Genomic DNA, 12,388 nt, shown 5'->3' with positions numbered 1-12,388 from the left:
CCTCGTAACCACCCACTAGTTTAGTGATTTACTTGTAAGAACTCATACAATTCAATATAAAGTTATATTTATGGCTTGAGATTTATTATAGCAAAGAATAAAATGCAGGAATAGCAAGAAAAAGATATACACGGGCAAACACAAGAGAAATCAGACACAGGCTTACTAGGTCCTATTTCTATGAGGGTCACATGGATGCATTTTTCTCTCCAGTGGATCACAGAAACATGAGCAAAATATCTCCACCCAGGGAAGCTCATGTTAGTCTTGGGTCCAATGTTCTTAAATGGGGCATATAGCTGCATGACCAGACATGATTCAGACTTCAAAATATGTAGGATGTACACATCGTAAATCTTTGTGATTATATTAAATAGTGTTGACAGCCTGGTACATCCTGCTACACTGGCTCAGGAATATAGAATAACACCATTAACCAGTGGCTATGTGAACATTCCAGGAGTTTAATTCTTAGGGCTTGAACAAATATCATTGCCCTGGTCCCAAGGGTCCCCAAAGATAGGCAAGAACTGAGTAAAACAACCTGCCGCATTAATACTTTATCTCAGCATGAAATACTAATAATAACTCAAAGATCTCCTATGCCCCAATTCCCCAAATCAGACCTCAATGACATGGGTAGAAGAATAGAATTGACCCTTGAAAGACTGCAGTCTATGCTTTTTGGCTTGACCAAGCAACTTCTACCAAGCATAGTGGTGGTCATCAAAGCAAGGCTTGACCATGCTTAAAATCAATTACTTCTTCTACCCATGGTCCTTCCTAAAGCAATGTGCTAACTGAAATATCTTCATGTATCCAAGGGAGGCAAACAGTACTCACATGTTGAGAAGTATCATCTTCCTAATCATTTCCTTTCACATGATATGTCTAACCAATGTCTGTAAGTTCTTTTGGTCTTAAGATAATTACTTTCACACTAATGTTCTTTGCTTCCTTCATTTATATTTACTCCTCTAAAAGAGTTTATATTTCTTAATTTACAGCATAATTGTCAAGAATATAATAACTACCATTTCCTCTTTATATTTAAAATGTAGGGAGAAATTGGCAAGGAAATGTATATCATCAAGCATGGAGAAGTCCAAGTTCTCGGAGGCCCTGATGGTACTAAAGTTCTGGTTACTCTGAAAGCTGGGTCAGTGTTTGGAGAAATCAGGTATCTGAAAGATACTTCATAAATATTGAAGCCCATCATTTGTCATAAAAGAAAAATCTTAGGGTAGTAAAATAAGTAAAGTTCCTGCTCAGATTTATAAAAGGTTTGATTGTGCTGATAGCAATGGTAAAATAAGGATTTTCATATTTCTCTTCATCCCTTCACCAAAAAGACCTGAGAAAAAGAACTGGGTCATTCAGCTCTTTAGTCCAGGACCTAGAACAGTGCCTGGCATAAAGCAGGTTCCCAGTATATGTTGAATGATGTGCAAATGAATTAGTTAATGAGAGAAGAGGTTTGGAGGGTTCATTGTTACCAGATTGTTGGGAGACTTGAATGCCTTGCTAACAAGGGGATCTTGAGTAGGCTAGTGATGTGATCATAGCTGTGGGACCAAATTTCGTGAGTTTAAACTCCAGTTTCACCACTACTGGCTTTTTTCCTCTGTTACTTGTCCCCGCTGTTCCTCAGTTTCCTCACCTTAATAATTAGGATAATAATAGAACGTACCTTAAAGTGTTGGTAAATGAGTTAATTCATTAAAAGCACTTAGAACATTGCCTGGCATCTATTAAGAGCTCAATAAATATTACCCATTTTTACCATTGTTTCTTATTGGCCCGGAAAAGCTTATCCTAGAAAAAGAAAGTCCCCAAGAGGAAAAATATAGACAGCAAATTTAAGCATTTTGTGGGCTAAACACTTCTATATGCATTATCACATTTATTCAACCAAAAAATATTCGTTGAGTGCCTAGTACATGCTAGATTGTCGGGTATTGCTGTTAACTCTAGGAATAAACTATATAAAAAATATTAGACAAGATATGGCCCCTGAGAGAGCTTACAGTGCAGCCGGGGAAAACTGATAATAAATAGTTAATTAGCTAGACAAGATGAATTCACATTGTAATAACTGCTATGAAGGAAAAAATGGTTAGAACGTAACAGGACACTACTTAGATGCAGTGGTCAGGAATGACCTCTCTAGGGAGATAATATTTGAGCTGAGATTTGAAAGAGTAAAGGGTCAGCCATTAAGAATTGGGGGAAGAGCCTCTCTGATTACTGAAGGCCTAGAGGTAAAGCAAGTTTGTCTGGTCAAGGGGCAGAAAGGTGAATATGGCTGGAGTACAGTGAATAAGAACACTGGGAAGATGAGGCCAAATAGGTGAGCAAGACCCAGATAACACATGGTCTTTTAGGCCACGACAGGAATTTATGTCTTTTTCCAAATATGAATGAATGCCAGTAGAGGGTTTTAGGCAAAAGAATGACACCATCTGAATTCTTATTTTAAAAGACGACTTCAACAGCTATGTGGAAAAGATACAGTAAAGGAGCGAGAATGAATAGAGACCAATTAGAAGTCAACTGCAGTGGCACAAGTGCAAGATGATGGTGTCTGGAACTGGGATGCTGGCTCATATGATGAAAAGAAGAGTACTCTGTCAGGCAGTTATTAATATATTTATTTCATAATATATATTTCATATTTTCATAATATATTTATTTCATCTATCCCAAGACACCAAGTACTATATCTTGCCCAGGACACCATAGCTAATGAGTTATAGGGACAACATTCAAACCTGGGTCTCCATGGATCGGGGTCCAGTGATCTTTATACCACATCACAGAAGAAATTTCCAATCTCTAATTTCATAGCTGCTAAGAAGTTATCTTCGTATTCCAGAAATATGGGCAATTTTAGATGACTTCATAGGAGCATCGGTAGGGTTTCTTTGGAATGTGGAAGCATGTTATTTCTCTGTTGGAAATGTGACTTCTCTCTTTAATTTTTTCTCCTTGTTTAACGACTGATTATTGTTAAGGTGATCCTCTGAGGATCTTGCTCCTGGGCAGTGGTGGCAACACTTCTCAGAATGTACAAGACCTGAGTTCTTTGCCTGTTTTCTTTTTTTTTTTTTTTTTTTTTTTTTTTTTTTTTTTTTTTTTAATTTATTTATTATTATTAAACTTCAAGTTGTAGGGTACATGTGCACAACGTGCAGGTTTGCTACATATGTATACTTGTGCCATGTTGGTGTGCTGCACCCATCAACTCGTCATTTACATCAGGTATAACTCCCAATGCAATCCCTCCCCCCTCCCCCCTCTTTGCCTGTTTTCTATCATTTCCTTCCTGGGAGTCCTTGCAAAAGTGATTTAATATTTTGTGACTTAATAATCACTGTAATCTTCAAGGTCATAAAATATGCAACAGTTTAATCTGAAACACTGCAGAAATTAATCAGCTGACCTTTCCCAAGGGTTGAGTACTCCCTGAAGAATAAGCCTTATAAATACAAGTATGTTAATTATTGATATTATCATCACAGGAAGAACTACCCTAGGAATTGATTCCAGGTGTAGCTGAGTTGCAACTGAAAGTAATCCTAGATTCCTGACAGCAGCTTCTCAAATAAATCTCCTATTACCCATTTGGTTTCTAAGGCCAAATTGAAGCCGGTAGAATAGACAAGCTTTAAACCTGCTCAGTAGTTTGGTTGATTCAAGTGAAAGGGAGCTTTTTGCCTTGATTCTCTTTTTGGCTGTGGTTATGGGAAAACAGGATGCATCTGCCTCTTTCCAGATACCCACAGGCTTCACAGGCCCACAGCTGTCATACACCCCTGAAGCTCTAGTCATTTATTCCAGAGCTGGAGGCATGCCTGCCAAACATCCAGATACTGGAAAGATCTAGTAATAGTGTTTACTACTCAAAAATGCTGTGACCTTTGTTAAAATGAGCTAAATCCAGCACTATCATGTAGCCTTTAAAAGAGTTCTTTTTCCTCAGGAAAAAAAAAATAAAGAAAAAAATTAAGGGCTTTCAAGGACATTATATATTAATCCAAAAGAGCAAAACCCTGACTAAAATATAGATTTACAGCCTGTCACAGAGAAAACCCAGACCACATTTCCAATTAGCATCTGAAGAGTGCAGATACCCCATTTCTAAAAGAGAGACCCAGGGTCTGCTGAAGGATGACCTTGTGGTGGTTCCGACTCCATCATTTTCCTTACACATGCATTTAGTCCCAAGTCTTATTCCTTGAATGTATTTAACCACTTCCTGTCTGCATTCTGTTTCTCTTAAAATGACATTTTTCTTAAAACACATCTGAGTTTTCATTTCTTGTGTTGCCATTATTATTTCAATAGGATTTTCTATTGGTTTCATCTCTCTTCAGAATATCCTCCCCCAGGAAATTTTTCATTCGTCCTTCAAATGCCACTTTTTTGAAGCTATCTTTAACCCCTAAAACAACTAGTTGCTCTTTATTCTATGCTTCCATAGCATTTCATTCATGCCTTTACTACAGTAATTACTACTGATTTATAATTAATTTGTTCAGACAGGTCTCTCCAACAGACTGAGCTACTGAAATATAAGAGCTAGAGGCCGGGTACAGTGGCTCACACCTGTAATCCCAGCACTTTGGGATGCCGAGGTGGGCGGATCACGAGGCCAGGAGATCGAGACTGTCCTAGCTAACACTGTGAAACCCCATCTCTACTAAAAATACAAAAAAAAAAAATTAGCCAGTCGTTGTGGTGGGCACCTGTAGTCCCAGCTACTTGGGGGGCTAAGGCAGGAGAATAGCATGAACCCAGGAGGCAGAGCTTGCAGTGAGCCGAGATCGCGCCACTGCACTCCAACCTGGGCAACAGGGCGAGACTCCATCGTCAAAAAAAAAAAAAAAACAAAAAAAACAAAACTAGAATTTATCTTCAGATCACCAGCAGCTACATAAACACTATATACTAAGTGGTGATTTTTACTTATATCCTACCTCCATTCAAAAATAATTTGCAGCAGCTCTTCAGCAATTTTTAATTAATTAAGTATTTAACTGTGATTTGATAGAAACAAAACAAATTATATTTGGGTCCCCTTATGGCATAGTATGAAAGTGACTCAAAGAAGGCCATGTATTCCTTCTTGGCCAGGCACAGTGTCAGTCGTGAGGGTACAAAGGAGAGCAAGAAACAATCGCTGTCCTCAAGGGCTTTAGAGGAGACTTCAATACCCGATGATTAAATGTATGGATTGTGTCCCAGGAAGACAGTGTGTACAGGATGCTGTGGGGGACAAAGTTTTCACAAGGACCAGTGCGTCCTTTGGATCTGGCAATTACTAGAAGTCATTTGGGAACCAAAAGCTGAACCTTCAGTGGTCCTCAAATGATGTGTACACACAGGTCAGTCCTAGAAACCCCTACTGAGGGGTATGTAAAGGATAATTGACATGATGCCTGTAGTGGGTTGAATGGCGTCTCCCACAAAGATATGTCGACATCCTCATCCTAGGAACTTGTGTATGTGACCCAACTTGAAAAAAGGGTCAGGGTCTTTGCAGATGTAATTAAGTTAAGGATCTCAAGATGAGTTCATCCTGAATTATCTTGAAGGGCCCCGAGTTCAACGACAAAGAGGGTTCTTTTTCCTAAAGACACTTTTTATAAGTGTCTTTATAAAAGACATAAGAGGAGAAGGCCATGTGAAGACTGAGGGCAGAAACTGGAGTAATGCAGCCATAGCCAAGAAATGCCTGGCAACACTACAAGCTGGAAGAGGCAAGAAAAGATTTTCACTGGAGTCTTTAGAGGAAATACAGCCCTGCTGATATTTTGATTTTGGACTTGTGGCCTCCAGAACTGTGAGATAATAAATCTTTGTGGTTGTAGGTCACTTGTTTTGTGATAATTTGTTATAGCAGCCCTAGGAAACGAATACAATACCAAATTATTTAAATTGTTCACTTTCAAAATTTTACTGGGGATAAACAAAAACGTGCTTGACACTCCCCTTCACCCTACATGGCCACTCCACCTCCAACACCTGTCAATCCTACCATCTAAGAAGGTCTCAAATCATTTGTATCTTACGTTCTCCACTGCCACTACTTCAGTTCATCCATCTCTTACTGGACAACTGTAGTGGCTTACTTCAAGTCACTCAAATCCAATAACCATATCCTCCACAATCAGTCTCCACTCTGCAGCCAGAGGGATCTTTTGGAAACACAGATCTGATCATATCACTGCCCTCTCACTTAAAACCATTCAATGTTTTCATGCCATTTTTAGGAATAAGAACAAAGTGATTTTCCCTATCTATGAGATCTTGTAGAGTCTAGCCCCTGCCTACCTCTCTACTTCAGGTTGCACCTGACTTGCCTTGCTCTCTTTATTTTATTTTATTTCATTTTATTTTATTTATTTGAGATGGAGTCTCACCTCTGTCACCCAGGCTGGGGCAGTGGCACATCTCAACTCACTGCAATCTCTACTTCCTGTGTTCAAGCGATTCTCCAACCTCAGCCTCCCAAGTAACTGGGATTATAGGTTTTGCCATCATGCAAATTTTTGTATTTTTGTAGAGACAGGGTTTCATCATGTTGGCCAGGCTAGTCTTGAACCCTTGACCTCAGGTGATCCACCTGCCTCAGCCTCTCAAAGTGCTGGGATTTCAGGTACAAGCCACTGTGCCTAGCTGCTCTTACTCTCTTTAATCCAAACACCCATTGTCTTCCCGTTCCTTGAATGCACCATACTCTATCCAGTCACAGGGAGTTTTTTGCACATTCTGTTACCTCTACCTGGATGCTTTCCCTACCCTTGTACCAAGATCTCAGCTTCTTTCAGGCCTTCCTGGATTCCCCACTATAGGGGCCTCCCAGGTCTCCTTGCCATACACTTTCATCCAATGATGTTCCTTTCTTTTGGAGCACTTATCTTTGTAACTATACATGCATTCGTACATTTATTTCTTCAATGTTTTTCTTCTTTCTCAAATTGCAAGCACCAGAACTACCACCTATGGCAGTGCCAAATGTTCTCTGCACCAGAATGTCCACTGAGGGACTGGGAGGGAAGGGACCTGGTTTGCACTCCACTTCTGAGCCATGAGCCCTGGCTGTTGTGCTCCCTCTCATGCACAGTTACCTTTCACTTTGTGAAAGGAGGCATTCTTCTAGCCAAGCACAGGACTGCACATGCTCAAAAAACCCACAGTGTTTTTTATTATACTTTACGTTCTGGGGTACATGTGCACAACATGCAGGTTTGTGACATAGGTATACATGTGCCATGTTGGTTTGCTGCACCCATCAACTCATGTACGTTAGGTATTTCTCCTAATGCTATCCCTCCCCCAGATCCCCACCCCCTGACAGGCCCCAGTATGTGATGTTCCCCTCCCCGTGTCCATGTGTTCTCATTGTTCAACTCCCACTTATGAGTGAGAACATGCAGTGTCTGGTTTTCTCTCCTTGTGATAGTTTGCTGAGAATGATGGTTTCCAGTTTCATCCATGTCCCCGCAAAGGACATGAACTCATCCCTTTTTATGGCTGCATAATATTCCATGGTGTATATATGCCACATTTTCTTAATCCAGTCTATCATTGATGGGCATTTGGGTTGGTTCCAAGTCTTTGCTATTGTGAATAGTGCTGCAATAAACATACGTGAGCTGAGCTGGTGCCCCTGCACTCCAGCCTGACGACAGAGCAAGACTCCATCTCAAAACAAACAAACAAACAAACAAACAAAAAGCTGTCTAAAACCAGGGGCAAGCAGGAGGCTGGGCCTGCAGACATCCCTCAGCAGGTGCACAGTTGTTGCCCTGCGCTTTGGATCCCTCTCAGAGTGAAGGTGACAGTGGACCCAGACCCTTCCCTGGTCTACCTACCTGAAGTGGACCCAGAGGCTGCCAAAGACAAGGCCGGCTTCCAGAACTACGTGTTGGGTCCCCTCCTGGACCGTGTCTTTACCACCTACAAGCTCATGTACATGTACCAGATAGTGGATTTCGTCAGGAGCAAGCACGCCTGGTTTGGGGGCTTTTCCTACAAGAAAATGAAGGTCATGGAGGCCGTGGACCTGCTGCATGAGCTTGTGGACGAATCGGACCCAGGTGTAGACTTCCCAACTCGTTCCAAGCCTTCCAGATGGCAGAGGGCATCCAGAAGCTCACCCAGGCAAGGACTGATTCCAGCTTGTTGGACTTCTATGACCTAGGGAAGGTCCTGGCTGTGTTTGGGGGGCCTCCGTCCCCAGGCCTCCGTGGTTTTGTAACTCCGCTTTCCAGGACAATCTCGACCTCCAGGATCCTCAATACAGCACAAAACTGGGCGTGTATTAGCCCCACTGTGGGCTCCGCAGGGTCCTCATGTCCTAGGGCCATAATGAGTATTTGTACCGGGTCAGGCCTCTGAGCCCAAGCCAAGCCATTGCATCCCCTGTGACTTGCACCTATATGCCCAGATGGCCTGAAGTAACTGAAGAATCACCAAAGAAGTGCAAATGCCCTGCCTCGCCTTAACCGACGACATTCCACCACAAAAGAAGTGAAAATGGCCGGTCTTGCCTTAAGCGATGATATTATCTTGTGAAATTCCTTTTCCTGGCTCATCTTGGCTCAAAAAGCTCCCCCACTGAGCACCTTGTGACCCCCAATCCTGCCCGCCAGAGAACAACCCCCCTTTGACTGTAATTTTCCTTTACTACCAAATCCTATAAAACGACCCCACCCTTATCTCCCTTTGCTGACTCTCTTTTCAGACTCAGCCCGCCTGCACCCAGGTGAAATAAACAGCCATGTTGCTCACACAAAGCCTGTTTGGTGGTCTCTTCACATGGATGCGCATAACGTACCAGTTGATGATGTTCAACAAGTTCTCGCTCCCAGTGGAGGCTTCCTACAAGATCTGATTCCACTCCTTCTGCCCCTCGCACACAGGCGGTGACTACTGGCAGTGGTGCAGCAAGCAGGACCTGGCCATGCTGCCCTGGGTGCAAGAGTTCAATTTAACCAACTGCCCAGAGCTGCCAGACACGGACAAGCTGTGGCCCTACTACCAGGGGCTCATTGATAAGTACTGCCTTGGCATCCTGTGCTGGTGACCCTCCTGCCACCCCCACCACTGCTGGACCACAGGCCTGGCCCTCAGCATGCCTAGCAAAGTCTGGCCATGGGCATACAGCCACCTTCAGGGTCTACCTCAGTGGGGAACCCCACTCACCCCTTATAGCCACCACCTCTCATGGCCACTTGTGCCTAGTGGCAATAAAGACCTCAAAGGAGAGAGAGAAAACAAAACAAAACAAGCAAACAAAAAAACCTACCTCACCAAAGTGATATGGTCATCACATAAGAAAATAAAGGGATTTACTTTAAAAAAAAAAAAAAAAAAACTTTAAAACTATAAACTTTGTACAAATATTTGACATAGTTACCCGGTTTTTATTCCAAAGAAACATTTAGTTAGGCTACTGTATTAGGCTATGCTTATTTGATGCAGTATTTTCCAGCCAAAGTACCATAGCTAAGTATTCTTCCGCGCACTTGAAGGAAGATAAACAGAGCATGGAATAAAGGATCCACATTATCCTTTTTCTCCTCTTTCCTTCCTTAGAAGTTGTACCCAGATTCTGCATCACTCATCCACTTCTGTAAGGCCAATTCAATTCTGAAATCAAGACCTGCTAGGGGGAGAAGGGGCTAAACATTTTATATCTGTAATATCTAAATTCTTAATTTTGTTAAAAATCTATGTATGCAGACATTCCTCAAAATGTTTTACAGAAAAAAAAATCTAGGCTAACTTGTGTTTGCCATTCAGTAGTTTTATGAATATCAAAGTATCTGCAAAGACAAAAAGCCCAGGCAGAGGTGACCTTAGAACATCCTCTGATATTTGCTCAGTCACAAAAGTTTTACTAGAATTTATTTTTAGTCAAGTTTTAAAGTTGTCAAGGAATAAAGTGTTTCCTAATAATGTTGACAAAGATAAAAGGATAGCTCAGAAAAAGTCTACACAGGTTATCTAACCTCATGTTTCCCAAATAAAACCCAGTTGGAAATTTGCTTAATGAGAACAAATATTTGGAGTTTTAATCCCTTACTCAGCATTGAATGTGATGTTCTTTCCATTGATAGCATGTAGAGTTAGTTTTATATATATAGGCGGAAATAATTCTACATGAGAAAATGTATTTAGACCAGAGCCGCCTTTATTTTAGGAAACATTTTCATTTCTTACAATTATTAAAGCATTAATCATTCTAAATTGTATCTGCTTAAGAAGGCTGCCTGACTAGGTTTGCATCCATATGCCACAACTTATGAGCTATGTATCTCCAGGCAAGTTACTCAACTGATACTTCATTTCTTCATCAGTCAAAATGGAGAAACACTAATACATGACCACCTCATAAGATTGAAAAGTATTATATGCATTAAAACATAAAAAAGAACTTGGGAAAATATCTCACTCATAGTAAGCACTCAATAATATTATCTATTAATGTCACTATTACAATATTCTTAGTAGTAATAATATTTGCTAATTGACTATCTGCACACACACTTACCCCACGCCTAGATTACAAACAGCTTGAGGGCAAGTGTTAGTCATCTTTATAGCCCCAGAAGTTGGCAGAGTATCTAGCCTATTATAGAGTATGCTATTTCTGTGTACTCCTAACTTATCTTTTTCCTTTTCTTTTCAATTTATACAGTGAATTCTTTATCTTCCCTTGCATGATTGACCTTCAAAGCACAATCATCCGTACAATCTTGGATGTATCCAAAAAAGTACTTATCAAAGCCTTGCTGAGAAAGACAATGTTTAAAACAGATTGTTTCTCTGAATATTCTAAATGTATGCCATTGATCACGTCTGAGCAACAAAGAGAGAGCTGGGTATCTGGAATGCATTGTACTGACCTATCTCCTTCCATCCATAAACTTACTCTTACTGAACTTTACTTTAAAGTGATTCATAGCCTTTACTGGGGGCTCTATTACAAATGCTCCTAGCAAGCTTATTGTTGTGTCTATTGCAAGAATATGAAGTTTTCCACCACTTTGCAGAATGGCCCCTTTACTAAGCCCTTCAGGAGATATTTCTGCCTGTCTTTAAACCAACACTGGATCCATTTTTATGGTACAGAGGATTATACCTAAATTTGAAGCCCCACGGTGCCAAAGTGTTCATTTTTTTATGAATTCCATTTTATGTCCCTATTCTTGTTTTTCTTTTGCTCCTACATTCAATTTATGCTCTTTTGTATTCTACTTTTCCTTGTGAGTACTTTCTGGATACAGTAGCTCTACTAAAAAGAGCTGTGCAGGTTGTACACTGCACAGCTCCAGAGGGCTCCAATCACATTACATTTTGTATGTAACACACAATTTGTAATCCTACATGTGGCAGCCCTGGACAAAGCTTGGAATGGATGACTGACCAGGGACTATCTTAACATTCTAGCTCTGTCTGAAAAAATATATATAAATATATATATACACATACACACAAATGTATTTCTGTTATATATGCTATTTATGTATGTATGTGAAAATGTATGTGTGTATGTGTGTGTATACTTGTTCCTCACATTTACTGAGTTTTGCATATACAAGTTATCTTACATAGTCCCTGAGTACACCATTTCTCCATGATATTCTCACACCTGCTTTTGTTCATTCACCCAACTTTGGCACACTAGTACTATTTCTTCTTAAAGATAATCAGGTACCTATAGTAGGTACTAAATATGGCCTTGCTTCCTACAGGAGAGATTAGTAATTTGTTCAGAAACACAATAGATGGTAGGATTATCTAGTTCCAAAGCATGCATTCTTTCCACAAAACCATACTATGCTTTAATAATTCTCCTTTTTCCCTACTTCACTGTAAGTATTAATAAATACTTACATGATTAGAGTGAAAATCAAAAAAGTCTTTGAGTTATTGTCTAAGGTCACAGCAAATAGAGGTGGCTCTAGGATTAGAACCATTTCTTTGTTTCCTGGTCCATTGCTCTGCTCACACTATTTTTACCTAGGGACACAATAGCAACCTCCAGCATGGGCTCTTTCAGAAACTCTATGTGGGGCTGGGAATATTTAGGCTATTTAATGAGTGAAACTTTCCATGGCTGGAATGCTGGAGAAGCATTTTGTGGACAAGATGAAAAAAAAAAAAAAGATGCTATTTTAAACGTTGCTGAAAGAGTTTGGGCAAAATCCATCTGGCAGACAGACTATTTCTTCCGTTTAAAAACTCATCAAGCACTCCAAACGTGTAACCTGTAGGCAAGTTTAATTAAAACTTGAGAAATCTCAAAATAACCTGACATTTAAATATGTTATTTCCGTTCTGTTCTCATAGTCTAACATACATATACAGATAT

The 12,388-nt window shown here is 40.4% G+C and overlaps 1 protein-coding gene and 1 pseudogene across 1 annotated transcript in view; both read left to right on the top strand.

The window, feature by feature from the left end:
* Positions 1 to 12,388, top strand: part of CNGB3 (cyclic nucleotide gated channel subunit beta 3) — a 150,844-nt gene that overhangs the window by 129,760 nt on the left and 8,696 nt on the right. Inside the window, exon 15 of the mRNA XM_008001030.3 lies at positions 1,062 to 1,180. Coding sequence (XP_007999221.3) covers positions 1,062 to 1,180 — 119 coding nt within the window. The remainder of the gene's footprint in view (positions 1 to 1,061; positions 1,181 to 12,388) is intronic.
* LOC140712148 (inositol oxygenase-like) lies at positions 3,743 to 9,094 on the top strand (annotated as a pseudogene).

The sequence above is a fragment of the Chlorocebus sabaeus genome, chromosome 8, assembly GCF_047675955.1.
Source record: "Chlorocebus sabaeus isolate Y175 chromosome 8, mChlSab1.0.hap1, whole genome shotgun sequence".
In the NCBI taxonomy this organism is placed as follows: domain Eukaryota; kingdom Metazoa; phylum Chordata; class Mammalia; order Primates; family Cercopithecidae; genus Chlorocebus; species Chlorocebus sabaeus.
The sequence above is the reverse complement of the archived record's forward strand: the minus strand, read 5'-3'. Positions and strand labels throughout refer to the sequence as shown.